The following is a 25,532-nucleotide window of genomic DNA, read 5'->3' on the forward strand; positions in this document are numbered from 1 at the left end:
TAGCTGGTATGAGTATCAAATCATCTCGTTAAGTTTTGATATATTGAGGTATAGAGATACCCTGATATTTATTCAGTGATGTAAATTAATATTTATCCTCCCAGATCATCCTCAATTAACACCACAATCATGACAATTAAACATCCTACACTTATACTAAATGAAAATCAGAGGTAATACCACACATTCAATAAGCATGACATTTGGTGATAATCTCAACCATAACAACAACAAAGAATATAGGAAAAGCAGTAACAGACACTGACCTAAATCATATTAACTGTTTCCATGGAAATGGCAGTTGTTGCAGATAGGAAGCATCTTTCATTTTGAAGGGAGTGAGTTAATTTTTCAGTCCCAATGAGTGCTTCTCGTGGAAAAAATTGCAGTGGCAGCACTCATCATGACTGAAGAAATAATCCAGTTAAGACAATGTACCGGATTGTAGAGCTGATGATAAATGTTCAAGCCACAGACAGGACTGAAATTTTATGCCAGTGACAACATGCTGAATTGGACAGATGCCAGTATTGACAGCTTCCACTCTAACTGTTCCATTTCTGGAAATTGCTCAGTAATTCATTCATGTATTTATTTGTGGCATACAGTGGAAGCTGTCTAAACCAGCACTCACAAGTTCTGAAGTACCAAGTACAGTTTTGTGATGTAGGGTTGATGATAAATGTTCGAGCCACAGACTGGTCTGAGATTTTATGCAGGTCTTGACAACTTGCTGAATCAAACAGATGCCAGTTTTCACAGCTACCACTGTACATGTGAACAAACCAGACAAACAATCCTCCATCCAGCTACATGGACATGAAATAGATGCTCTTGTAAATTTATGATTGTTGGCAAAAAAACGGTAAATTCTGTTCCTTGTGTTCATGACTGGTCAACAAGGACTGTTATCCATATCCTGTATAACATAACTGTAATATTTCTGCAGAAATTGTTGGCACCATTGTCAACAAAGTTTCCAGAAGATTTAATGAAAGATGGGGAGCATTTAAAAAAACTCATGCTGCCTTTGCAAATCAAAACAAAGGGTTTAAAAAATTCAACATATTCATCAAAGGCACCACTTCAGCTCTTCAAGTCTTGCCTCTTGTGCATACAAAGATTTGAGAAATTTGACAAGGCTCACATGTTATGCTGCTGAAAGATATCTACTTTGTCATACAGACCCTGAAACAAATGCATCGAGGAAAGCCCACGCAAGTCTAGAATATGTGGCAAGTCTAGATTTCCATATTTTCAGGGTCTGTACCCCTGCTGAAAATGAAGAAAGTTTCCAGGCTCTTTTTCATTATATATTATCATTTATAAAAACCTGTTTTATCTTTTAAAGACGTACATTTTAGAGGCTAGTCATTAGTCTAAAACAGATCTTCCCTCACCTGCTCACATGTCAAGGGCCATAACTCTGCCAAATGTCAAATTTTCAGGCTAAATTTCAAAACTGATCCACAAAGTTATCCCCTACTGATGAAAGCAAAGTGATACTGTTTCTCATTTTGAGGTACAATGCACCATGTAAATAAATAAAACAAGGGCCATAACTCAGTACAGTATCAATTATCATTCATTTCAAAATGATCCATAAAGGCATCCTTTTGTGATCTATACAATACACCAGCCTAGTAGTTTCTGAAACACTTTTGACACATTTAAAAAAATGATCAAATTATCTTAAAAGACACATGCAATAGTTCATCCTTGTACCCACTTTGGCGCTGGAAATATTTGCCCATCCTGTTGTCAACAGTCTAAAACAATATCTCCAAACAATATCACCCTGTGGTAGGTGATACACATGTCTCAAGTAATTGCCACAATTTAAACATGCTTTTCCAATAAAAATTATCATGAATGTATACTTAAGCTTGATACAATACACAAAATGTTGTCTGCAGATGAATCTTAATAATGGAGTGAATGAGTCGGTTTAATGCCACTTTTAGCAATATTCCAGCAATATCATGGGGTGAGACACCAGACATGCGCTTCACTTAACCATGGAAAAAACATACATTAGTTCCAGGAAAATTTCTTTAAATCTCTACGAAGACCAAGCACCTTAAGTCAAAATTCAATTAAGGTAAAAAGTAAAATTTATCAACAGACTAATCTGCATCTATACCAACATAAAAGCTCTGAAATGAAGATTTTTATTTTTAGGAAATTAATATTAGTTTACAAAATAATATAAATAAGCTCAAAGAATCTCATCTTCTGAAAAAGTGAAGAAATATGGGCCAAAATGCTGTAGATTGCCATGGCAATACTGAGAGGTGTTTTACAGGTATACAAGGGATAGATGTCCAGAAATTATTGAGAATTTTTGGAATATGTTTAAGTGGATTTCTAATATAAACAACCTTGACAAGGTATCAAGTGCTTGGGTTCATTCAAAAGAGACAACTCTGTTAATCCTTTATCATTAGTTTGTGAAGAGTTATTCCCCTTTATTTACTTGCTAGCACACATCATTTTCAGTGATCCTCAGTATGGATGATTTAGAGAAGAGGAAGTTGATGACAGAGTATTATAACAAGGACATCAGATAAACAAAGCCATTTCAAGTAGAACTGTCATCCCTTTGTCCACTGTTTATTGTGTTTTGAAAAATCTTGCAAATGGATATGGCTCTGGCCACCGGGAAGGCGCAGGTAGGCCCAGAAAATTGACTATTGGTGACAGGAGGTGGCTTGGTATTCTTGTTTTCAGGAAATCATATGTGTTAGGGGCCCATGCATTCTATGGGAATTTTTTTCACTTTTCAGCAGGATGACGACCCAAAAGATAGGAAAAATCTGACAAATATAGCTGAAATAAAAGAAGAGGTTGTACAATATTGGGACAGCATGTACCACAAGTTTCTAACCTCTTTGATCAGTAGTATGCCCCACTGTATTGAAGCCAGCATTGCTTGACAACATACTAACTGTTCAACGGTCTTTGAATCTGGAGTTATTGCTGCCCATGACTTGACACCATACTAACTGTTCACCTGTCTTTGAATCTGGAGTTACGTTCAAATAATATTCACATTTAATATGTGAGTAATGAGTGAAAAAAAAGAAAAAATTATAATCTTTAAATTCTCAATAATTTCTGGGCATACCACACAAAGTACTGTAGTGTGAGACTTCGTAATTACTTTAATCATACATCCTTTACATTCCTTGCCAAGAATATGGTACAATGCATATTACTGAGGGTCACTTGAGAAGCATTTTTCCTTCTACATGCAGCAAACTTGTGCAGACAGGAAAACGGAATCTGTCTGTATGCAACAATCTTGGATAATTAAATATTTGCAGATGTGTTCAAGTCTTATTTGACAAGCAGATTCAAACTGGACTGGGAACTGAATCAGTTTATGCTGTCTCAGCTTCAGACAGTAATTAGATCTCATCATGGCATGTCAGTGTGAGAGAGTTGGGTTTTACAACACTTTTAGCAATATTTCAGCAATATGACACTGGGCCACACCAGAAATGGGCTTCACACATTTTACCCATGGGAAGAATTAAGCCCAGTCCCTTGTCATGACAAGCAAACACTTTACCCACAAGGCTACCCACCATCCCAAGTGAGTTTGGCATTGGAAGAATGTGATGAAGAAACCTACAAACACATGTACAGTGCTGGCCAACCTACAAACATGGCCAGAATGAAAACGGGATTGAAGATAATGTGTTTCTTGTAAGCTGAATTTAAAAGTCATTATTACAGATGTAAGGGCAGTCAGGGGTTTAATGCCAAACTGAGAATAACCTATAGCTTGTCATACTTTTGAATATCTATTTCCATGCCCTTGTACATTTCTTCATGAATGAAAACTGTTTACTTTATCATAAAATGTCCACTTTTTGATGACTTCCCCCCGCCTCTTGATTCCATAGAGATCCTCTGATTTAACAAACCCATCACTATAATAAATGACAGGTTCCTAAGGGTTGGCCAGTTGAGCCCATCCCACTAATACTACAGTGACACTAACAGTAGTTTTAATATCTCTCCCCCATTATCAATACAACTAGTGCTGACCACCCGGTGAAAGGATGACTTCCGCGACCTTGCCCGGTTTTATCACTATAATTTTCCCATATATATCCTGTTTTTTCATAATTAGCTATGATGTTATCTACAATATTTTTCCTCAAATCTTTGTATATACCCGAAGCCAAATTTTGATAAGGTCCTTTGGTTTTCGAATAAAAGTCTAAGGCGCCAAGAGCTAAATAGTTCATGTTGATCCAGATGGCACCTCTCCAGTATGGAGGATCATGTTCAGTATTGTATCGGTTGTACAGTTTTGCACTCTGGGACAGTGACCGTAAACCGTAGTCCGTCCACAGCAGAGATGGATTTTTTAGATCGTTGAGAATTTTGTACAGTTTGGGTGAATCAGGTTCCACGATTTTTAAAAGAAATGGAAACAGACTAACATATCCAAACATGTTGACAAACTGGTTCTTTGGTTCTTGCATAGTGACTCGTATCTTGTCCTGGTTCATTGGTGGAGGTCGTTGTCCAGGTTGAAGGTTTACCTGAGGTTTTGGTCGTTCCAGCTTGACCCGTTCAGTGTGAAGGCCGTAGTCACTGTACTGCTGACCTTGTTCTGACCAATGCAGTTCATCCAGGAGGTCATTGTTGGTCAACAGTTTGTGCGTGCGGTCATACTCTTCCCAATCTTGATTCAGTGAGCGTGCAATATCGGCCATAACACCTGAAGCTAGAGCAAGCCAACATCGTAGATCAACATGCCGCTCATCATCTGTTGGGTGAGAGGATCGTGGGTAGTCATCTAGACCAGAGGTCAAGGTTAGAGGATTGAGCTGCTTGACAGCAGAAGCATCTCTCCCTCGCCAGCGGTAAGATGAAGGAACATTTCCGACTTGAGTTGAGTTGTACCAAGAATACCAGGCCTTTAATCGTGGATAGAGGGCGCCAAGGAATGCTCTGTCTTTAAGTGTGTTGCTCACAATCATGTCCTTGATAAGCCGCTGTAGAGGAAGGAAAAATGTTGGTGGATTCGCATTTTTGTTTTTCTGGACGACAAATTCTGCTGGAACCTTTGCTCGAGCCTCGACTCCAAGAATCTGCTCCCGAGGAATCCAGCCCTCAATATTCATGGTGTCCAGCCAGTGAGCAATGATGTCTTTGGAGATGGAGGGATCCCATTTGCTGATGAGGAGGTTATGAAAGCCTTCATCCCACAGAAACCCTCGTGGAAAGAATGGTCGTGAAGGGACACCAGTGTACAGAGGAGTCTGCCAATACTCAACAGGTTCTTCATTGTAAATGGATTGGACAAGAGACGATCCATAGAAATATCCAATGCTGCCAACCATATTACTGAGAGCTGCTTTCGCAAAATTTATTTCCTTGTCAGAGTATCCCTTCTCTTTGAGTGGAAAAGTTTTCAAGAAACGTTCATTGAAGGTACTCACATGGTTTTGCAAGGCATTTTCAAACACACTTCCAGCTAATGTGTCATGTCTGTTTGTGACGCTGCCAGACTCAAACACAACCTCCATCTCAAAAGGTAGAGTCGCAGTCACCTGGTGTACAACAAAGTTTGTGGGCTGCTCACTTGGAATGGCACGACCATTTAGGACAAAATATGGCAGAGTCCTCTTCTTGTCCCAAGCATCCACTGACATGGAAGACATGAGGACATCTTTCAGCTTGTCCAGTTGAGGAGACTGGCTGATCAGATGACCATGCTTGGCACCTGTTGCTGTGTTCTTGGGGAATTTCAACTCAAAGTGACCGAGCTCCTCTGAGAATCCCTTGATTGATGTGAGGCGCTTCTTGTTCACTTGTGGGTCCAGCTGACCTTGACCATCAAGGGCCATGTAGAACATCAGAGACACTGTTGGAGGTTTGTTTGGGTTCTGGAAAAAGAGATGATACAAAAAGTAAGTTCACACTGAGAAGCTGAGATTTATAGACAGACAAAAAAGTTACAAAGTATACACCAGCATTCATCAGTTTATAATGCCCTAGACTGTTACAATTCAGTCTCACATTCAATGAATTGAACCATATCCACTCCGTTCGTTATTGGTGATCACTGTAATCATGGAGAGAGAGGCTGATAGAGAAGGGGAGGGAGAAACAGGTAGAAAGGGAGAGAGAGAATGGGGATGGGGTGAGAAACAGGTAAGAAGGAAGAGGGAGAGAAACATGGGAAATGATGGAAAGACAGATAGGAGAGGAAGAGACAGACAGAGGAGAGAGAGGGAAGGAGAGAAAGAGGACAGACGCAGAGGAGAGAGGGAAGAATGAGTAAATGCTAAATGTCCATCTCACCTACATCTGGCTGAAGCAATAAGTAATTTGTAGAGGTGATACTTTTTAAACATACCAGTAATCATAATGAGTTCATATCACAGTGTACAGGCCCTTGTGTCACTGCGAGGATTGAACATTTTTTTTTAAAATGTAAAAATTTTGAGATGACCCCCTACTTGAAACACTTCACCACAGTACAATATATCTAGACAAGGCCGAACACTTCAGTGTACCCCACCTGCCGCTCTGCCGATTGATATGCTACCACTGCATGCAATCAATTAATACTACATCTAAACATAGTCATGGGTGACTGGCCTATTGATCACCACTCATAACACCTACCAGTTCTATATTGTTATTTCTACAAGTCGACTGAAAGCCAGTTTTGACCCTTAACTAAACGATCTTGACATAAATGGCAGATGATAGCAAGGACAATAAGGCAGCATAAGGGGAGGGGGTGGTTAAAGCATGCCCTCTTATTGGTCAACGGATGCTATTGTCCACCATTTGTGTCAAGATCGTTTAGGTGAGGGTAAAAATCAGCTTTCAATCGACATCGATAACCGATCAGACACAGTGTCCAAACTCTGAGGTCATGATTCCAGTCAGCTCGAAGTATCTGGTACCTATTTTGACCTGGATCTCTCACCACATTAGGGGTTGTTGAGGTAGCCTAGTGGTTGAAGTACTTGCTCGTCACACTGAAGACCCATGTCCCCACATGGGTACAATGTGTGAAGCCCTTTTCTGGTGTCCCTCGCTATGATACTGCTGGAATATTGCTAAAAATAGCAAAAAACTAAACTCGCTCACTCTTACCACAATGACACTCCTACTTACATATGGAACTGCTTTGACCCTGGCTGACCAGTCCCCGCCATGCTGACCCCCAGGTCGCTTCACAAACTGGGTTCGCAGCATGTACGTGGACTCATGAATATCCTGAACACCAAAGTTGACGCCATCATGCAGCGTCCAGCCATAGCTCTGTAGCTGGTCACCCTGGTCGCACCAATGACGTAAAGGTGGTGGCATCTGCCCTGTGAACTGATTCAGCCACATCAGACCTGAAGAATTAAAGGCAACTTTATCAGTGTATGAAATATAAGCAGCCCGGTGGCCTACTACTTGCTGGTTACATGGCAGGCTTACAACTTTATTTTATAGGCAGCCCTGTGGGCCAATACATTTTCCAAGGCTATAAACTTACCCATAAATATGCCTTGTAATTATGAAAGTTAATTAATTAAGAACAGTGCAAGCACACTTAATTACATTTGAATCAAGAGCATTTTACAGGAGATATTGTTGTTGCTATCACAGTTGTCATGTTGTTATTCAAGTAAAACAACAGCGATAAAGTGAAAACAGGAAACAGAGATGAGGAGTAAAGGTGGTCTCATTTTTTGCAAAAATGAGCGCAATTTTAATTGAATAATTAAGAGATCATATTTTCATGCCGTTTCATTTGTTTGTTCTCATGTCTGCTGATTAACACAACAGTCAGACAACAATCCAGAGATCAAAAGCATGAACATCAATATATGCAACTGTGATATGATGATGAGTGAGTTTAATTTTACGCCGCAGTCAGCAATATTCCAGCTATATGGCGACAGTCTGTAAATAACCAAGTCTGGACCAGACAATCCAGTGATTAACAGCATGACCATCAATCTGCTCCATTGGGAACCACTGATGTGTCAACCAAGTCAGCTAGCGTAACCACCTGAACCCGTTAGTCCCCTCTTATGACAAGCTTAGTCGCCTTTCATGGCAAGCATGATCTTTCGCCTCTGAAACACAACACACTTTCGTGTGCGCTCTCATCAATACAATAATGCTGCCATAATAGGGTCCAGTCACCGATTTCAAACTCAGTGTCAGTTTATCCTGCAACACAAACCTTAAACAGACCTTATATACTTATATGCTGATAAGTGTTCCTCCCGTTCCCCCATCCCAAATAATATTTATAAATTGATATATACTAGAATTATCAAAACAAACAAACACAGCACTTACTGCAGGACTCACAAAAATATCTAAAAGCCATCAAGTACAATAAACTGGGTTGAGCTACTTAGCGTTACCTCTGTTAATCTGCAGAAGAGTGAATATGAGAAGGAACTCTTTCCGAAATGGTGAATAAAATGTTTCATACCAACAACTGGTGATGATTTGCTCCTTGTCTTCATGCCGAAATACATGTGTGATCTGTAAGTCCCCCAAAACCTGTCGGGTGTTTCACCTGAACTGGAACTGTTTTCGGCCAGTATTTTCGGTGAATGAAGTGGCGTCTTCACGGCTAACTTGAGTGAGTTTTGATACCGTACATACGAAATAACAAGCACCGCGCCGGCTGCCACAACTGATATTGCCAATTTTGTGAAGAAGCCCCCTGGGCTTTTGGGAGACAGTTTTGACGGCCTGCCGTTAGCTTTGGACGGCCCTGGGCCGTCACGCGGTCGGTTCCGACGTCTGACTTCCTTAGACATCGTTGCCAGTTAGGTAATAGTTGATTAGTGCATAGACATGAGGAAATGAATATTATTTACATACGCTGCAACGTGGACACAATGTAGCGTCTGCGTAGCTTACCCAAGGAACCAGGTTGGGACGCTGACGCTATAAACCGGAAGTTGAAACGAGACTGGTGTTTTGAATTTCACGAAGGGGCTACAGTGTAGTGAGAAGCGCAACCTGTTTTCGGAAGACAAACCAGTCAAATTGGTCATAACAAATAATCAACTTGCGGTTGTCGTACAAACACGCGTTTAACATATTCAATCGTTTTGCTTAATAATTGCCAGATGAACTTAAAGTAATCAGATGGAAAGAAAATATATATTTTCGACGATCAAAATAATGTTATCGTCAAAGCAATGACTATGACATCACTTTTCACTCGAAGCGCTCGTAAAATATAATAATGCACACAGAAGATTCATGGGATTTAAGGTGTTTGTCCTTAGTCCACTACTGTAAATGTCTCAGTTATTTCAAAGTAATAACAATAAGTGCCTATTTCCATCGTAACATTCTGAACATTTTAGAGCTTTTAAACTTTCGACGTACGTGCGACAATTTCAACATAACAGTCTGTTTTGATACAGCTGAAAAAAACATATCTCAAAACGTCCAAAGCCTATCTCGGCGCGTGAGAAGTTACCAGATTTCACAGTACTGATAAACAATAACGTTTGTCCCCAAGCTTGATCACATTTGATCCAACTTTGAAGTATAACATGAGGACCTCTACGGCTCTTTTGTTTGTGTTTTTTGTGTCCTATGTCCAAGGTAAACTATCAGTTTTATTGTAGCTAAAATAATACTTCCACATAAATGGTTCATACTGTATACTATGTTAGATTCAATACACAAACTGAATCTTGTAGCTATTTTGAATATAGTGATGAAACCCACCATTCACCTGACAATCTGAAATTAATATTTCTTTCAAGTGAAAGTATTGGTTGATTTCAAGAGGGATACTCTACAGCATGTATGCGTCTCTTTAATTTCAGTAATGCACGAACAAGTTTTCAACTATACTGACATTTTAACGTTTAGTTAGCAAAATATTTGATTTATGATTGGGCTCTTTTCATATATAAATGTTATGTATTTGACTTTGATATCTACTGTTTAGGATTATGTACTAGGTTCATTATTTCGGATTAGACTTTATTTTCACTGTTACGGATTTGCAGCAAATCCTACTCTACTATTTTGGAGTGACCGTTTACATCTTCACGAGTGACGCTGTCACAAGTGAGCATGGCAACGTTGCAGGTAAAGAAAGGAGAATAGCATTTTTTGTCAAGGAAAGTACTCCATGTATCAAACAGTGTTCCGTTTAACAAAATAAGAAAGAATTTGTTTACCGCCGACTTTTGTTTGTATCCTGAAGATTACCTCCCCTACCCAGGAATAATAGTCTCCCTACCCCAACGTTTGATTTCGGATTGTCTGATCCAGACTTGATTATTTACAGACCAACGCCATATACATGTAGTTGGAATATTGATGAGTGCGGAGTTAAACAAACGCACTGAAAGTAACTGGGACAACAAAACTGGCTGTTGACTGCACGGTTGAGGGAGTACAGTGACGCAATCAGCTTGTGGTTGTTTGTTGGTTGATATTCCGGTCTAATCATGTAAGTTTACAAACTATACTTCCCTCCTTGATTGCAATATACGTTACATTAAAAATTTTTGGTCGAACACTTTATTTCTTTTAAAACATAGATATTCAAAACCGTGTAAATGCCTTCGAAAAACACACAAATAATATTTAAATAGCAATAAATATTGATTCCAAACGTATGACAGTGGTCTGTAAAAAGTCGTGTCTAGACCAGACAATCCAGTGAATGACATCGACATCGCCTCATACGACCGACACCAACTTGTGGCCACCGTTACACATTCTGGTCACAAACATGGGTTAAGAAACATGCATATTTTCCCTACATGATCATGACCCTTATTCTCGAAACGTTCGTAGCCCTAAGAATTCATAACTTTGATCGTATCCAATGTGTTACTAATGGGAATAGGAAGTTCGTAGGGTTGTACGAACGTTTCGAGAACAGTTAGCCAGGACCAGTTTATTATTTCAATACCCGCATATCCTTAGGCGCAACGTAGTTATCATATATTTTAGGAATCGTTAATATGTATTCTTGTTGCTATACAGGGGCTCCGGTGGAAGACAGGAACCAAGTCCAGTGTGAGTACATTATGTCGACCAGGTGGGGTAGCTAGTGGATAAAGCGTTCGCTCGTCACACCGAAAACACGGGTTTGATTCCACACATGTGCACAATGTGTGAGCCCATTCCCATTGCTGGAATGTTGCTGAATGCGGCCTAAAAATAACATCATACTCACTAGCACAGCAGCTCATCAGGTTTTCATATCAGTATTTCAGGTTTTCATTTCACTATTGTTTTCATGTACTTGCAGCTAGATTCATCGGCTGCATGCCCATCGCATGCTTCGTTAGCCCGTGCATGACGGCCACGTGCTTGGGACACCCGGGTGCCACATGCAGGTAAATGGTCATCCTCGATATCTCCAAGGTATACGTTCCGATAAGTCTCCACTATGCCCAGGACGCATTTACGGGTCAGTCCGATAATTTTATTACCTCCCTTTGCTGGCTCCGCATTCTCACAGTAGCCAATCAGCAATTAAGGCCGCCGTTATAACCGAACTTGCCAGTGTCAACAAAGGTAGAAGTTGCAACTGCGAAGGTTTGCTCGCCGTGCGACTCACAATTTAGGGAAGTCATACAGGCACATTTATAGGTCCGAAACCTTTTTAAAAACATATGCAAGAAATCCATCTACCTCTTTCAGAGAATTTCTGCATGGTTTGTTTCCTAAGTTTAATCGGTTAGAGAATTTAAAAAGCGAAAGTGAGTTGTGATTGGTTCGCTCAACTTCCCATCGTAGACACCTGATTGGATAAAAATCAGCCAAGGGAGGTAATAAATTTATCGGACTGAACCGTTGATGCATCCAGGGTATAGTGGAGACTTTACGGAACGTATACCCTGGAGATATCGAGGATGGTAAATGGTCAGCTGTGTTAGTATTTACTCTCCAAACACCTCGTCGAAGAAATAAACTTTGTGTAGTACCTGTCTCCCTGGAGTCGCCACACAGTCCGATTGCATAGCGTGAGGAACCAACCCTCGGCGTTATAAGCCAACGTTTAATCTCCAGTGGTGCATTTAAGGTGTCAGCCCATTCATTTTCCTACGAACTCACCCTCCCATATAATTACCCACACATGGATGTGATCGCCCCCATTCAGCGAGTTGCGTCCATTAGTTGCGAGATGAGCCGTGGGTTCGAATCCCATTTACGCCGCGATCCCAACACGTGAGCAGCCGTTAAGGGAAATATGCACAGACAGTATCCATGATACCTTCTCGCACTGCAACTGCAAATAAACGTGTTCATCTGTAAGAAAATGTACATCTCAACGTAGTTCATATGAATAAACTCGTATTCCTGCCAAGGCCTACATCAAGCACACCTTGGTATAGAACGAAGTCGTCTAGTTACATACTGGACTAATCTCAACGATACACTTCCTGGATTATAACTGATCTTCAACAACGCATGCTTGTTAGAAGCAAATTACGGCATCGGTTGGTTAGTTTCTCTTATTGGTTGACGCATGTCATCATATGCCCCTAGTGTCAATCACTATAATGTCTGATCCAGACCTGATAATTTACAGACCACCGCCATATAGCTGGAATGTTCAGAGTGTAGCGAAAAAAACCCAACCAACCAAACAAACAAAACCAATCCTAACACATGGTCAGTTCAATTACTTGAATTATACTTGTCATCGTATCTAGGATCCGTCGATCGATGCTCGTGAAGATACTCACAGGATTGTCTGGTCTAGACTCAGTTATTTCAGACGGCTGTCACATAGCTGGAATATAAACCAGCAAGCCCTGTCTGCAAGACTGATGCGCTAAATGGAGTCCTCCTCTGTGTCCGAAACTCCCATATCAATGGGGCCCTTTACAGTTGTAAAGAAATTGTTTGTTTCTACCCAAATTATTCATAGTCAGAGTCTGGGCATAGTCTGAGAATATTACTGTGTACAGCATAAAATTATAAACAAACTTCACCACATTGCAAAACCTGTGTTTCTGTCAGTACTCAGACTCGTGTACGTCTTTCTTCCAGACAAGGATGTGGATGCACGGCTGAATGGTACGATTCCAACGGTCGCCGTGTCAGTTGTTGAACTGTGTCAACAAACACGGCGTTGATATTTACAAAATAACGTAAATAAACCATGAACGGAAACATCGCCCGTGTTGTTAGTAGGAACTAATGGAACTGTCGCAAGATTGTATATTTCCATCGGGATAAAATAGATATGTACACCAGAGTGAGTGAGCGAACGAGCTAGTGAGTGACTGAGTGAGTCTTAGCATTAATCCACGAAATATCAGGACGAGGGGCTCCTCATGTGTACCTATGTGGGAAATCGACGAGCAAACGCTTTAACCACTAAGCTACACCACCGCCTCTATATCTCTGATAACCGTGTAACAGGCAGTAACAACGAGTACAAGTTTTGTGCACAAGATTACCCTCATCCCCCGTTGTTGTGCGTAGCATAAGGAGGTGTCCGTGCCAGTGCCCAAAACGGCACAAAACAATATTCACTCACTACTCCTTATCATACACGATACCGTGTGACCCACACCTTGGGATTAGGTTGTGTGTCCGTTTAAGACACCATATCACATATCCCTAACAATGATGACCATGGTTTCAATTGCCCGAATGACACTGTTCCTAGGCTGACTGACATTCCACTGGTACTTATAGTCTGACATATAGACCCAGAAACACACCAAATGCAGCCAAGTTTAGCTATATAGAACCTCAAATGCATATATCCAATGTAGCCCATGCAAGTGTCTAGAATATCTGGCAAGTCTAGTTGGCTATACATATCCAGAAACAAATATATACGCAGTCAGTCCATGCAAGTTTATAAAATGTGGCAATTCTAACCTAGAATCACGTTCATTGGCGCAACTACTAATGGAGGATTAATAATTGTGTACCTTAAGGATCATAAAAATGACTTCAGAACGTTTATTTATTCAACTGTTGGCCTGACAATTAGACCTGACGCATGAGGACAGGATTGACTATACGAAGACAAAGTGGATGGTTGCTGTGAAAATAATTGGTTTACGTTTACTCGACGATATAGTGGAATCTCAACTGATGAGCGTAAGAGAACATCGTTACATTTATGTCTGTACAATAATCACAGCATATGTCCTTTCTCAAGAAGGGAATGACGTAACAGATTGGCAAAGCAAATTACATTGTCATCTACCTCAATCTCACAAAAGAAAGCTAATCGAATATGTCCTGAAAAGACATTTAATGGACGGAACAAGGTAAACATTAAGCAAACAAAGTATATATTACATGCTCTAATTTCAAACAAATATTAGTCCGGTGACCAGGCCACGTGAATCCGGTCCTTTGTCAGCTGTTATCACTTTCACAACGTCGAGGACATCTGTACGAAATGGTCAAGCTTTACGCCATCGTCTTATCGTTGTTCCTTTTGTCGGCGGTAAATGGTAAGTAAATGTCTAGAACTTTTGCAGATAACAGTATTATTGAGTTCTCATAACTTCTTATCTTCAGTATAATGATAAAATCACAGAGACATGGACAAACTAAACGGATTAAAAACAGCACTTTTCTGTCGTATTTTTCAGGATCCCCAATCGAACGTGAAGAGCGGATGCTGTTGATATACAGACCCAAACGTATGGTTCATTTATAAAACATCTAATACGGAAAGTGTAAGGTATATAGGTCTAGCGAGTGTGTATGGTCGACATCGCTTTTAGCAATATTCCAGCAATATCAGACCAGTGGACACGTGAACTGGTCTTCACATATTGTACCCATGTGCGAAATCGAACCCGGTCATCAGCGTGACAGGCTGACGTTTTAACCACTAGACTAACCACATCTTCCCAGGTCTAGTACTGACAACACATGACCACATGCAATTACGTAGATCGATGCTCATGCTGTTGATCACTGGGTTATTTAAAGATCGCCACTATGTAGCTGGGATATTGTTGAGTGCGTTGTCAAACTAAACCCACTCACTTATGAAAACGTTGGTTTAGGTCGGACATATGTGATACCACAGGTAAAATATAGCGCAAATAGGGTTGCGCAGCATAAAGAATATGGCCAGTCTTTTTCTTCTTCGTTCGCATATAAGAATGTTGGTCATATTCTCGATGTTGCGCAACCCTGTTTGCGCTACAATTTACATGTGGTCATGTAGATACTCACATCAGACGATGGCGGTGGGGTGGCCTAATGGTTTGAGCATCCGCTCATCATGCTGAAAATCTGGGTTCGATTGTTGACATTGCTGGTGTCCAAAGCCATGATATTGCAAGATATTTTGCTAAAAGTGTGAAACCGCAATCACTCATATCTGAGATCTTGATAGATGCCAGGTCTAACAGCGTCAAATGTATTACGCAATTTGAGCATCGAGAACATCGGATCCCATCTTGTGTTTCAGAGTGCACATACAACACGTGCTTCCAAGACCCATGTAACTATTCCACGTGTCCCGCACACCCGGAAGCCACGTGCCAGTATGTATATATGCTTCAGTGTTATAGAATATCTCAGTTGTATATCACCGTGTGTCACCATTATGTCAATACCGTGATAGGTAAACGTTTAGGGCAAAGGTATCCTAAAAATGTCAGACGGATTATTTATTTATTTATTTATTTATTTATTTATTTATTTATTTATTTATTTATTTATTTATTTATTTATTTATTTATTTATTTATTTATTTATTTATTTATTTATTTATCCCCCCCTCCTATCATCTACTGAAGAAACTATATCATCGCCCATGTTGTGCACACTGACTGAGTTTGACAGTCACCAAGCATTATATGTTCTTTGAATGTTTATCTTACAAAAATCGCTACTGAGTTTGATATAGGTATTAATCTGAAAGTACTTGCTACTTATTATTGTGTGCTGAGTATATATTCCCATGACACTTTGTAACAGGTAATATTTGGTTAGGTACATCAAAAGTAGTTTCATGCGTGGAGACTGGTGCAAGATATGAATTTTACAATCAAATGACCATTTCGATATTTTTAAACCATTGCCTTAGAAAGCAAATGTCTTTGTTCTCAAAGATAATATGTCTTGGACACCCATTTGCAGTTAGGCACTGACACATTTAGAAATATTCTTTTGTCGCCCAGTGCGGCGTAAACCTAAACTCACTCACTAGTGTATTGAAAGAGATACTTCTCATTGTTGTTGTCGTCGTTGGTGTTGTTGCTAAATATAAACTCTCCGTTTCGTTTTATTTAGATTCGACTGCAGTTGTAACGCGTTCTTCATTGACCAGAGTGGAGCGCCTGTTTACTGCGAGGTCCCCTCTGTCGGATAAAAAATTGTATATCTGTTAATAAATATCAGTTATACTCTCGGTAGTTTTGTCTCTTTTAGTTTACTACACTGTTTGTGTCCCTTGAGTATGCTGTGATTGATTGTGTGGATGAATGTTGTAACTACAATCAGGCTACAACAGGCGACTTGAAAGCTATGGAACCTGGAGAAGGTTGAACATGTCATAAGAGATTATTTCAGAAATGTGAGTGAGTGAGTTTAGTTTTACGTCGCACTCAGCAATATTCCAGCTACATGGCGGCGGTCTGTAAATAATCGTGCCTGAAGCAGGCAAACTAGAGCTCAACATCATGAGCATCGTTCTGCGCAAATGAGATACAATGACAGCGATACAGGGTCAGCGACCCTAGCCACCCGATCAACTTAGTCTCCTGTTAGACAAGCGGACGTGTCTTTGCCTTGTTTAAACATTGAAAACTCCACTGTTTGTTGTCAAGTTTCATTACGAGAGAATCTGTTGGCGACAGAGCATCGTGCTTCTGTTGCTATGCTACCCGTAACTTATTTAACAGATGCACCCCTTAAGATATGAGATGAAAGGCAGAAATTAGTAATGACATACTTCTTAGTTGAAAGTATTTTAAAGATTTGAATAAAACGTACTTGGAATGCTTATTTACTTAACCGATCCCGTTTTATCAATAATGGGTTGTCAAAATTAACATACCAGCTATTACGTACTACATACGTTTATAAAACTGTCGATTTGGACAGCTGTTTTTCGTTCTTTTTATTCAAACAATCTGGGTAGCAGTATATTCTTTCCTGCTGTAGCTGTAACAAAATTGATGGTTAACATACTCAAATTTTCGTTATTATGCTCTGTAGGCAGTTTTGTCTACAGACCAATGATTGTTTGGTTGTCTTACATGGTTATCTAGATCAGTCTGGACATATTTGTGTATCCAAAATATTTGAACAGCACATATTACATATATACATCTATGGTATCTGATTATGTACTGTAACTACACATTAAACATTACATATCCCACACGTACCTTGTTCGCGTAATGTTTGTCATGAGAGAATATCATTGTCTGACAACGAGTACTTACCAGTGTGACTACTTCCGGTTTAGTGCAAAATAAACCCGCGAGCAGCGTTAGCACAGGGGTAGGTCAACGGTTTCGTCGTTATATTTTGTTGATAGGCATTTCTCACTCTATAAAGCTTAAATAATTTAACTTTCCTTAAGATTTGTTTGAAAACAAACAGTTCCTTTGAACCATGTGTAACGACTTACCTCTTTTCAAAAGATTCTTAGAATAATGATTACAGTTTTCGCGCACTTTCAATTTCGCGTTTGTATTCCTGATATTATTGCTTATGTTGATATTGTGTTACCTGCCAATATTTTGTTTCCCCACATGCTATAGGTGACAAAACAGAAGCTTGGGGTGAGAAACACGAAAAAGAGATCAGCAACGGTTATGATAATATGACTTCAATGAAAGATTGTTTCTTCAAATTTATGGCTTTAATACCGCCATCAGATAATCAGATTAAAAAACCATGTTCATAGGGATAAATGTTAGACTGTCTATAGAGAGAGTGACCCAAACCTTTGCTGTTGGTAGAAGGGTAGGTCTTGTCTGACAATATTAAATTTCAGTCCTCTCTGATTCATTTTCAGTTTACAAATTGAACAATGGGTGAGACACCTAATGAGTTCAAGTTGAAAAATTCACCAGAAGATGGAATTTCTGCAGTCAAGTTCGGCCCCAACACAAATCAGTTCCTGCTGGTGTCATCATGGGATACCAGTGTTAGGCTGTACGACATTGTCACTGACAATATGAGAATGCAATATGCTCACACTGCACCTGTACTGGACTGTTGTTTTCAAGTGAGTAGACTGAAATTGATAATTAAACTCACAAGTTTTGACGTATACAAGACCCGTGAGGGTCCGGATAGGCCTTCAGCAACCCATGCTAGCCATGAAAGGCAACTATGCTTGTCATAAGAGGCGACTAACGGGATTTGGTGGTCATCACATGTCATCAGTTCCCAGTTGCACAGACCGAAGCTCATGTTGTTGATCACTGGATTGTCTGGTCCAGACTCGATTGTTTACAGACTGCTGCCATACAGCTGGAATGCTGCTGAGTGCAGCATAAAACTCAACTCACTCACTCACTGACATATACAAATACAGGCATGAAAATTGAAGTGTGAATCAGCCTCTGTTCATTTCCTTAAGTATGCTCATTTTCACATATTATCAAATGAAAATTCAATATTTGGTAGGACTACATATTGCTTTCAGTAAAGAAATAAGGCATGACATTTATTTCTTAAGTAAATTTTATTACCAACCCAAAAAATACAATAAACATGACATGCATTTTCCATTTCATGACATACACAAAATGGCGCACAGCCATGTTTTTGCATCCACATGTTGAACAAAGGTAAAAGCAGAGTTCTGTTGTGGGAGATTTCGAAGTGACTGCTGTGACATGTAAGCCGATTATGTAAGGTCTTTGTCAAACGTTTCAGCCATATATGTTGATCATATTGATTATGTGACATAACGATAGTAGAAGTAGATTAATTCCTTTTACTTCACAGTGTAGTAGTACTGCAGGGTGACCTTACTAGTTATATTACCCCATGACAAAATTACATGTGCATATGTAGTGGTGATCCGAATAATTGAAATAATCAAAGAAATTTGAAGAAATTGAAAACCCTGAAAGACCTTCATGAGGTGTTGTTTTGGGGTTTTTTCAATTTTTACACCTTGACAAACATAGCTAGGAAAATTTTATAAATGAGACTAACCAATTATTTTCAATGATTGTTCAGTTGTAATGAACCAGTCAATAATTATGAGATTTTAACCAATCCTAACACTATGCCTTTGTGTGACAAAGCTGGCCTGTTTGTTATCAGGCTGACTGACCTTTTTGATTATACCTAATGGCTGATGTTGCTTGCTGTACCATCATGATCAAGACAGTGGTTTGTCTTCTTGAGATTGGATTTTTTACAGTTCTAACTTCTATACATGGAAGATTTTTTAATGAAAACAGTAATTATACATATGTTATATTTACATGATATGGTGTGTCTCTGTAATATTTCATCTTTTATATAGGTTTGTTAAGATTGTAGACATGTCTCTCTTTTACATTTCTAGGACACCGTTCATGCATACAGTGGAGGACTTGATAATACTCTCAAGATGTTTGACTTCAATGCCACAACAGGTATGACAGATGTAGTGCAACAAGAATTACATTGCAGATTTCAATGACATGCTGTAGCTGCACAAAGCCTCACTCAGTCATTCCACTCACTCACTCACACTTCTCTGTATAAAGTTCTATAGTTTCATAAGGTGAGTGTGTTTATTTTTACAGTCTGTGAATAATCGAGTCTGGGCTAGATAATCCAGTGATCAACAACATGAGCATCGATTTCCACAAATGGGAACTGATGAGATGTGTCAACCAAGTCAGTGAACCTGACCACCCGATCCCGTTAGTCACCTCTTACGACAAGCATAGTCACCTTTCACAGGAAGCATGGGTTGCTGAAGGCCTATTCTACCTCGAACCTTCATGCATTTTTCATAAGGAATGGATGATTTTAACATTGTCCTTTGGTAGATGTGATGAAGTCTTCATTTTGTTCAACAATGTCACAAAATTTAGATAATTTGTATCTGATTGACAGAAACCAATGTCGGGAACCATGAAGCTCCAATCCGCTGTGTGGAGTTCTGCAATGAAGTCAACGTTGTAATCACAGGCAGCTGGGACTCAACAGTCAAACTGTGGGACCCACGCACACCGTGCTGTGCAGGCTCCTTTTCGCAACCAGACAAGGTAATTAAATGATGGAGACAGTAGGTCTTAATCATTAACATTCCTGGCAAATCATTATCACCTGAGTAGGAACAAAGGTACCATGACACTTTCCATGGTACAGCTGTAAACTGTGAGTCATTCAGCTCACTGTATTGTTCTTGTAACAGTATAGCAAAAGGATGTCTGGAGAGGAGGACAGATAGCAAAGGGAGATAACTTTGAACAGGTGAAGAGACAAAATCTTTCACCATTTTAGAAGCTCAAAGTTCTTGTACAAAATGTCACATTGAAAGATGAAAATATTGAAATCATCATAGTACTAATCCAGATTACCCATTAATTATAAATACAGTAACAAGTCAGTAGTTGATGAATTATTGATTATAACTTACATTTAATGAAACAATAACGAAGTAATTCTTTGATGTGGTTTGACCATGTTGACAGTGTTAATCTCTCACAGCAGTAACCACTGACAACATTACTGTCAAATTAATCATATATGAGAGTTGATTATTATTCTACCTGTCCTGGATGTATTCCATTTTGCATATTTTGCATTGATTAGAAAACCTACCCAAATTACAGTAAAACATTCCTTTTCAAAAACTCATTAGTGTTCAATTTTACTGATGATGAATAATGAACTGAGTTAATGAAGTAATAGGGTTAGATACACAAAATACACAAGTAAATTGGAACAGTTATCTAGTACGTAGGTATTGTCTACACCATGGGATTTACCTGTACTCACTGGGACAGATAGACCGCTAATATCCCACTCTTCGCTCAGTCTTCATCCCAGAGTCATTGAATACACACAAATAAAGGTTTGAAAGCATGCATTCTTTCTCATGAATACTTACATGTAAGCATACACATTTGGTATGTTTCTACAAAACGATTAGCTGAGAGATGGACATTAAGTGAAAGGCCTAAAGAAAGCATGGCTTTAACAGGTCACAATGGAGTTCTCGTTCTGTTCGTCAGCTGCAAAACATAATCGTTTAACATGTGTCACAAAACAAACATATAAAGGTTGTCCTTTTATTTAGTTCCTTGTTTTGTTTGCCAAGTTATACCTGTAGGTTGCTGTACTTTGGCAGTTTTAGAAATGGCTGTGTTTGATATATTCTAACACCTCTGTTGTAACTCCTCTGCTGCAGGTGTACACAATGTCTGTGTGTGGCGATCGGTTGGTGGTGGGGACAGCAGGAAGGAAGATCCTTGTATGGGATCTGCGTAACATGGGCTACGTACAGCAGAGACGAGAGTCCAGTCTCAAGTACCAGACTCGCTGTATCAGGACCTTCCCAAACAAACAGGGTTATGTCCTTAGTTCAATTGAAGGTTAGTGGGATCTGGACATTTACAGGAATGATGTTTTATTTGGTTCTTGTTTAACATCGCACTCAGCAATATTCTAGCTATATGGCTGTGATCTGTAAGTAACCAGACAATCCAGCAGTCAAGATTATGAGCTTTGATCTGTGCTGTTGGGATGTGATGACATGTATTAACCAAGTCAACTAGCCTGAGCATCTGATCCTGTTAGTTGCCTTTTATGATCAGTATTGGCTGAGAAGACCAATTCTTATCCAGATCTTCCTCGGCTCTGGCATAAAGTAAACATCAAGAAAACACAACGAACAATTTATATGGTTATCATGATTTTGTCATGTATGATTTTTTTATTATTTTTTTTTGAGTTTGTTTGGTATTTCTTTAGCAAATTTGAAAACTGCAGTGTTCACGGGAGGAAAAAGACCTTTGTGGTGCTAAAATCTCCAAAAATCTTGTGTGTGCATGCATAGCAGATGTATGCCCCAGCTTTTTGTGTTAACATGAACACGAAACTACAATCCACACTCTTCACAGTGCCTAATTCACTGTTATTTTCAGGACGAGTAGCTGTGGAGTACCTTGACCCAAGTCCAGAGATCCAGAAAAAGAAGTATGCCTTTAAGTGTCACCGTATCAAGGAAGGCGGGGCCGAGCTCATCTACCCTGTTAATGCCATCGCCTTCCACAGTGTCTACAACACCTTCGCCACAGGTGGTTCAGATGGCTATGTCAACATCTGGGACGGTTTTAACAAGAAGAGACTGTGTCAGTTCCACAGGTGAGATGAATGGAGCTTGATGTCAGGATGAATAATGGTGTCAGCATTCACTTGTGGAGTGGATGCAAGTTCATTTGCAATATTGCAGAGCCTTTTTTGTCATTGGTCATGTCGCTTTGTTTTAATCCTCTAAAAACATGTGACACCCTATTTATTTCTACAGTGGTGAGTAATTATCATCATCTTGAAATAAACCATAAGAGAGCCATTTTTATAACTAAGTTAAAGCCTTGAAACAGTGTGTGAAATAAGCCAAAAACCCAGGCGGACATCAGGGCAGGTCACCACAGAATGTTACCAGCCCCAAATGGATTTTTTTCACAACTCACTTTTGTTTCCAAATTGTCCTACCGATTAAACTTGGCAATACAAACCATGCACAGGTTCTCTGAAAGAGGCAGAAGGAGTCCTTGCATGTATTTTTTAAATTTTCAGACCTGTCAGTGTGTCTGTAGGATTTCCCCTAAATCTGAGTTTCACTGCAAACAAACCTTTGCAGATGTGACCGATATCTTTGTTGACACTAGCAAGTTCAGTTGTAACGGAGGCTTAGCTGATTGGCTACTGTGAGAATGCTGAGCCAGCAAAGGGAGGTAATAAAATTTTAGGGCCGAGCCAAAGACATAGATGCATCCAATATGTAGTGGAGATTCATCGGATTGTATACACTGGAGATATCGAGGATGTAAGGGAATAATGGATGGTGCTGTTGTCTTAGGTTCTGTAATTTACTTACAGAGTTACCTCGCTTGTGTACACCCAAACAGGGTGGGTCCAGATTCTTTCCATGCTAGTCTCTGGATTGTGTGGCCAAGACTAGGTAGATTGCAACATGTAACTGAAATATTGCTGATTATGGCTTTACACATTAAACAATCAAAACAAAATGTCAAATCTGAACGGGTTTCAGTGTTTGTCAGCACAATACTGTGCTCATGGTTTTCTGCAAGTAGTCACCTGTGGTGACCTGCTACACTTTCTGTTTTCTGTTTCCTTCTTAGTGCTGAGCAGCAAAAACATTTAGTTTACCAAAGTCCTCATTCATTTGTCCAGATATCCTACCAGTATCGCCGCCCTGTCATTCAGCAGTGATGGGTCTGTCCTAGCCATCGCTTCATCCTACATGTACGAGCAAGATGAGCCTGACACCAAACAGGAGGATGACATCTACATCCGCAACGTCAGCGACCAGGAGACCAAGCCCAAGTCATAACACTTACCTTGTATCTTGGACCAGGAGATATACACTAAAATACCAATAAGGGAGGGTGCTGTGTTTGGGTAGCGCTGTGTGAGGGATGAAGTGGTGATGATAAGTGTTATGGAACCACAGAGTCATAGGGGTGCCTATATAGGGCTGTGCAGATTCAGGGGTGGGGCGGTATAAAGGGACCATTGTGATGTAGGGGTGCAGTGACTGGAAGGTGAGTCACTGTGTGAGGGCTGGGATTGAGTGATGGGACACAGTGTTTTGGAGCATGGCAGTAACTGGAAGGTCTGGCTGGCACTATGTGGGAAATGGGGAGATTACAGTTGGGTTGATAGGGACACAGTGAGGGTGGGGATTGGGTTGGAAGAATAACACAACGCATAGCACATTAAAAAATGTTTGCAAGGTGGAGTTAAAAATCAAATGTGCCTAAGTGACAGACATTTGTGCTAAATTGAATGGTATCAGTGATGCATTGATCAGCAGATTAAGAGCAGTAATGTTGACAAGGACTTACTTGGAAGGCCCTTCAGACATCACATGGAGTGTTAGTTGTTATCTTTGTTGATTTTTTTCATGGTACCCAATATTATTACCTGAAATTGTGTTTTTCGAGAAAATCATAAATTCTGCTCTGTATGTTGCTGGAAAATAAAGAAGGCAATTATTACATCATAAACATCAATTTTTATCAGTATGATGAGTGAACACATTTTACCTTGTATATCACTTCTTCACTTGTCAGTTTTATCAAAATATAATCTCAGGTGTTAAATTTGTATTATCATTTACCTGAGTTTGTAATTTTTGTGACATGGTTCTCAACAGTTATCTTCAACTCCGCCTTGAAAAGGTTTGGGACGAAGATCATTGTATTTTTCACCCAATGTTAGACTAAAAACATAGTTTCAAGACAAAAGACATGGAGGTAAAGCTCTATGAATGTTGTGAAGTATGACAATGTTTCAGAAACCAGACATCCACTACCTAAATTCATGTACCATATTGCTAATGTTAAGATGGCTTGTTACACTACCAGTGTCAAATAAAAACATATTTCATATTGTAAATTCATTGTCATTTTTCTCTCAGAAAAAAAGTCTCTTTCAGTTGACCTAATGACAAGAATGGCACTTTTTGTGTGTTTTGTTGTCAAATTGTTTACCATTCTAGTCCAAGTTATTTAAACTAGGCAAACTGAATACAGATAAAAAAGCTGTTTTTTGTCATTGAAGTGTGGAATGTTTTGTGAGTGGGTTTAGTTTTACACTGCACTCGACAGTATTTCAGCTGTCTGTAAATAATCAAGTCGGGACCAGACAATCCAGTGATCAACAGCATGGGCATCGATCTACGCAACTGATGAGGTGTCAGCTAAGTCAGGGATCGTGACCGCCCGATCGCTATAGTCACCTCATACGACAAGCATAGTCGCCTTTTATGGCAAGCGTGAGTTGGTGAAGGCCTATTCTACCGGGATATTAACGGGTCGGAATTTTTAGTAAGAATATGGGATGATGAGAGATAAATTTAGTTCCTGAGCTGCCTACACTCATAATAAGTGACTGAATTCCACTTATACAAATTGTCTGTATGTCCAATATTGATGCTCTGCAAGAACCAGTGCTTATGGTGAGATGTTCTAACAGGATCCAGTAGTCAGACTCAATGACTTGACTGACAAATGTAGGTATTTGTATCCCTATTGCGTAGATTGATGCTCAGGATGTTGATCACTGGATTGTCTGATCCAGACTCGATTTTTTACAGATTTCCGCCATATGGTTGGAATATTTACTGACTGTGGTGTTACGCAACAAACAAAACTATAATATATTGGTGTTCATAATATCAAGCTTTGGGTTGTCTGGTCCAGACTTGCAAGTTTCCTTGTAATGAACGGTATGCTGGTTGGATCGAATCCTATTATGTTTTGGATCTGTCATTATGAACTCTATGCTCTATGCTAGTAGTATGAGACTTTGCACTGCTTAAGCACACTGATACAGTA

The 25,532-nt window shown here is 39.6% G+C and overlaps 2 protein-coding genes across 3 annotated transcripts; one reads left to right on the forward strand and one right to left on the reverse strand.

Moving 5' to 3' along the window:
• LOC137265712 (mannosyl-oligosaccharide glucosidase-like) lies at positions 1-8,935 on the reverse strand. The gene is made up of 3 exons (XM_067801153.1): positions 8,480-8,935; positions 7,156-7,382; positions 1-5,909 (listed from the first exon to the last, which is right to left on the reverse strand). Exons 1-3 carry the CDS (start codon positions 8,811-8,813, stop codon positions 4,017-4,019), a joined length of 2,454 nt encoding a protein of 817 aa, XP_067657254.1. The 5' UTR covers positions 8,814-8,935; the 3' UTR covers positions 1-4,016.
• An 8,473-nt stretch (positions 8,936-17,408) lies between these two features.
• On the forward strand, positions 17,409-24,591 carry LOC137265494 (mitotic checkpoint protein BUB3-like). 2 transcript variants are annotated; one of them, XM_067800906.1, is made up of 7 exons: positions 17,409-17,484; positions 18,005-18,217; positions 19,517-19,586; positions 20,056-20,207; positions 21,356-21,539; positions 22,092-22,311; positions 23,365-24,591. In XM_067800906.1, the coding sequence occupies exons 2-7, from the start codon at positions 18,020-18,022 to the stop codon at positions 23,522-23,524; spliced, it is 984 nt and encodes a 327-aa protein (XP_067657007.1). In that variant the 5' UTR covers positions 17,409-17,484; positions 18,005-18,019; the 3' UTR covers positions 23,525-24,591. The 2 variants fall into 2 exon arrangements, with proteins under 2 accessions (XP_067657007.1, XP_067657008.1); XM_067800907.1 differs by having other exon boundaries at positions 17,475-17,495.
• The last annotated feature ends 941 nt before the right edge of the window (positions 24,592-25,532 follow it).

The sequence above is a fragment of the Haliotis asinina genome, chromosome 15 (genome assembly GCF_037392515.1).
Source record: "Haliotis asinina isolate JCU_RB_2024 chromosome 15, JCU_Hal_asi_v2, whole genome shotgun sequence".
Taxonomy (NCBI): Eukaryota; Metazoa; Mollusca; class Gastropoda; order Lepetellida; family Haliotidae; genus Haliotis; species Haliotis asinina.

Excerpts from the sequence above, each read along its gene's own strand:
- LOC137265494 (XM_067800906.1), top strand. The coding sequence starts at position 18,020 with ATGGGTGAGACACCTAATGAGTTCAAGTTGAAAAATTCACCAGAAGAT. Across the intron at positions 18,218-19,516 it reads TACTGGACTGTTGTTTTCAA|GACACCGTTCATGCATACAG; the intron begins GTGAGTAGACTG and ends TTACATTTCTAG. Across the intron at positions 19,587-20,055 it reads TGACTTCAATGCCACAACAG|AAACCAATGTCGGGAACCAT; the intron begins GTATGACAGATG and ends TCTGATTGACAG.
- LOC137265712 (XM_067801153.1), bottom strand. The coding sequence starts at position 8,813 with ATGTCTAAGGAAGTCAGACGTCGGAACCGACCGCGTGACGGCCCAGGG. Across the intron at positions 7,383-8,479 it reads CAAATCATCACCAGTTGTTG|GTCTGATGTGGCTGAATCAG; the intron begins GTATGAAACATT and ends TTAATTCTTCAG. Across the intron at positions 5,910-7,155 it reads GGGTCAAAGCAGTTCCATAT|AACCCAAACAAACCTCCAAC; the intron begins GTAAGTAGGAGT and ends CTCTTTTTCCAG.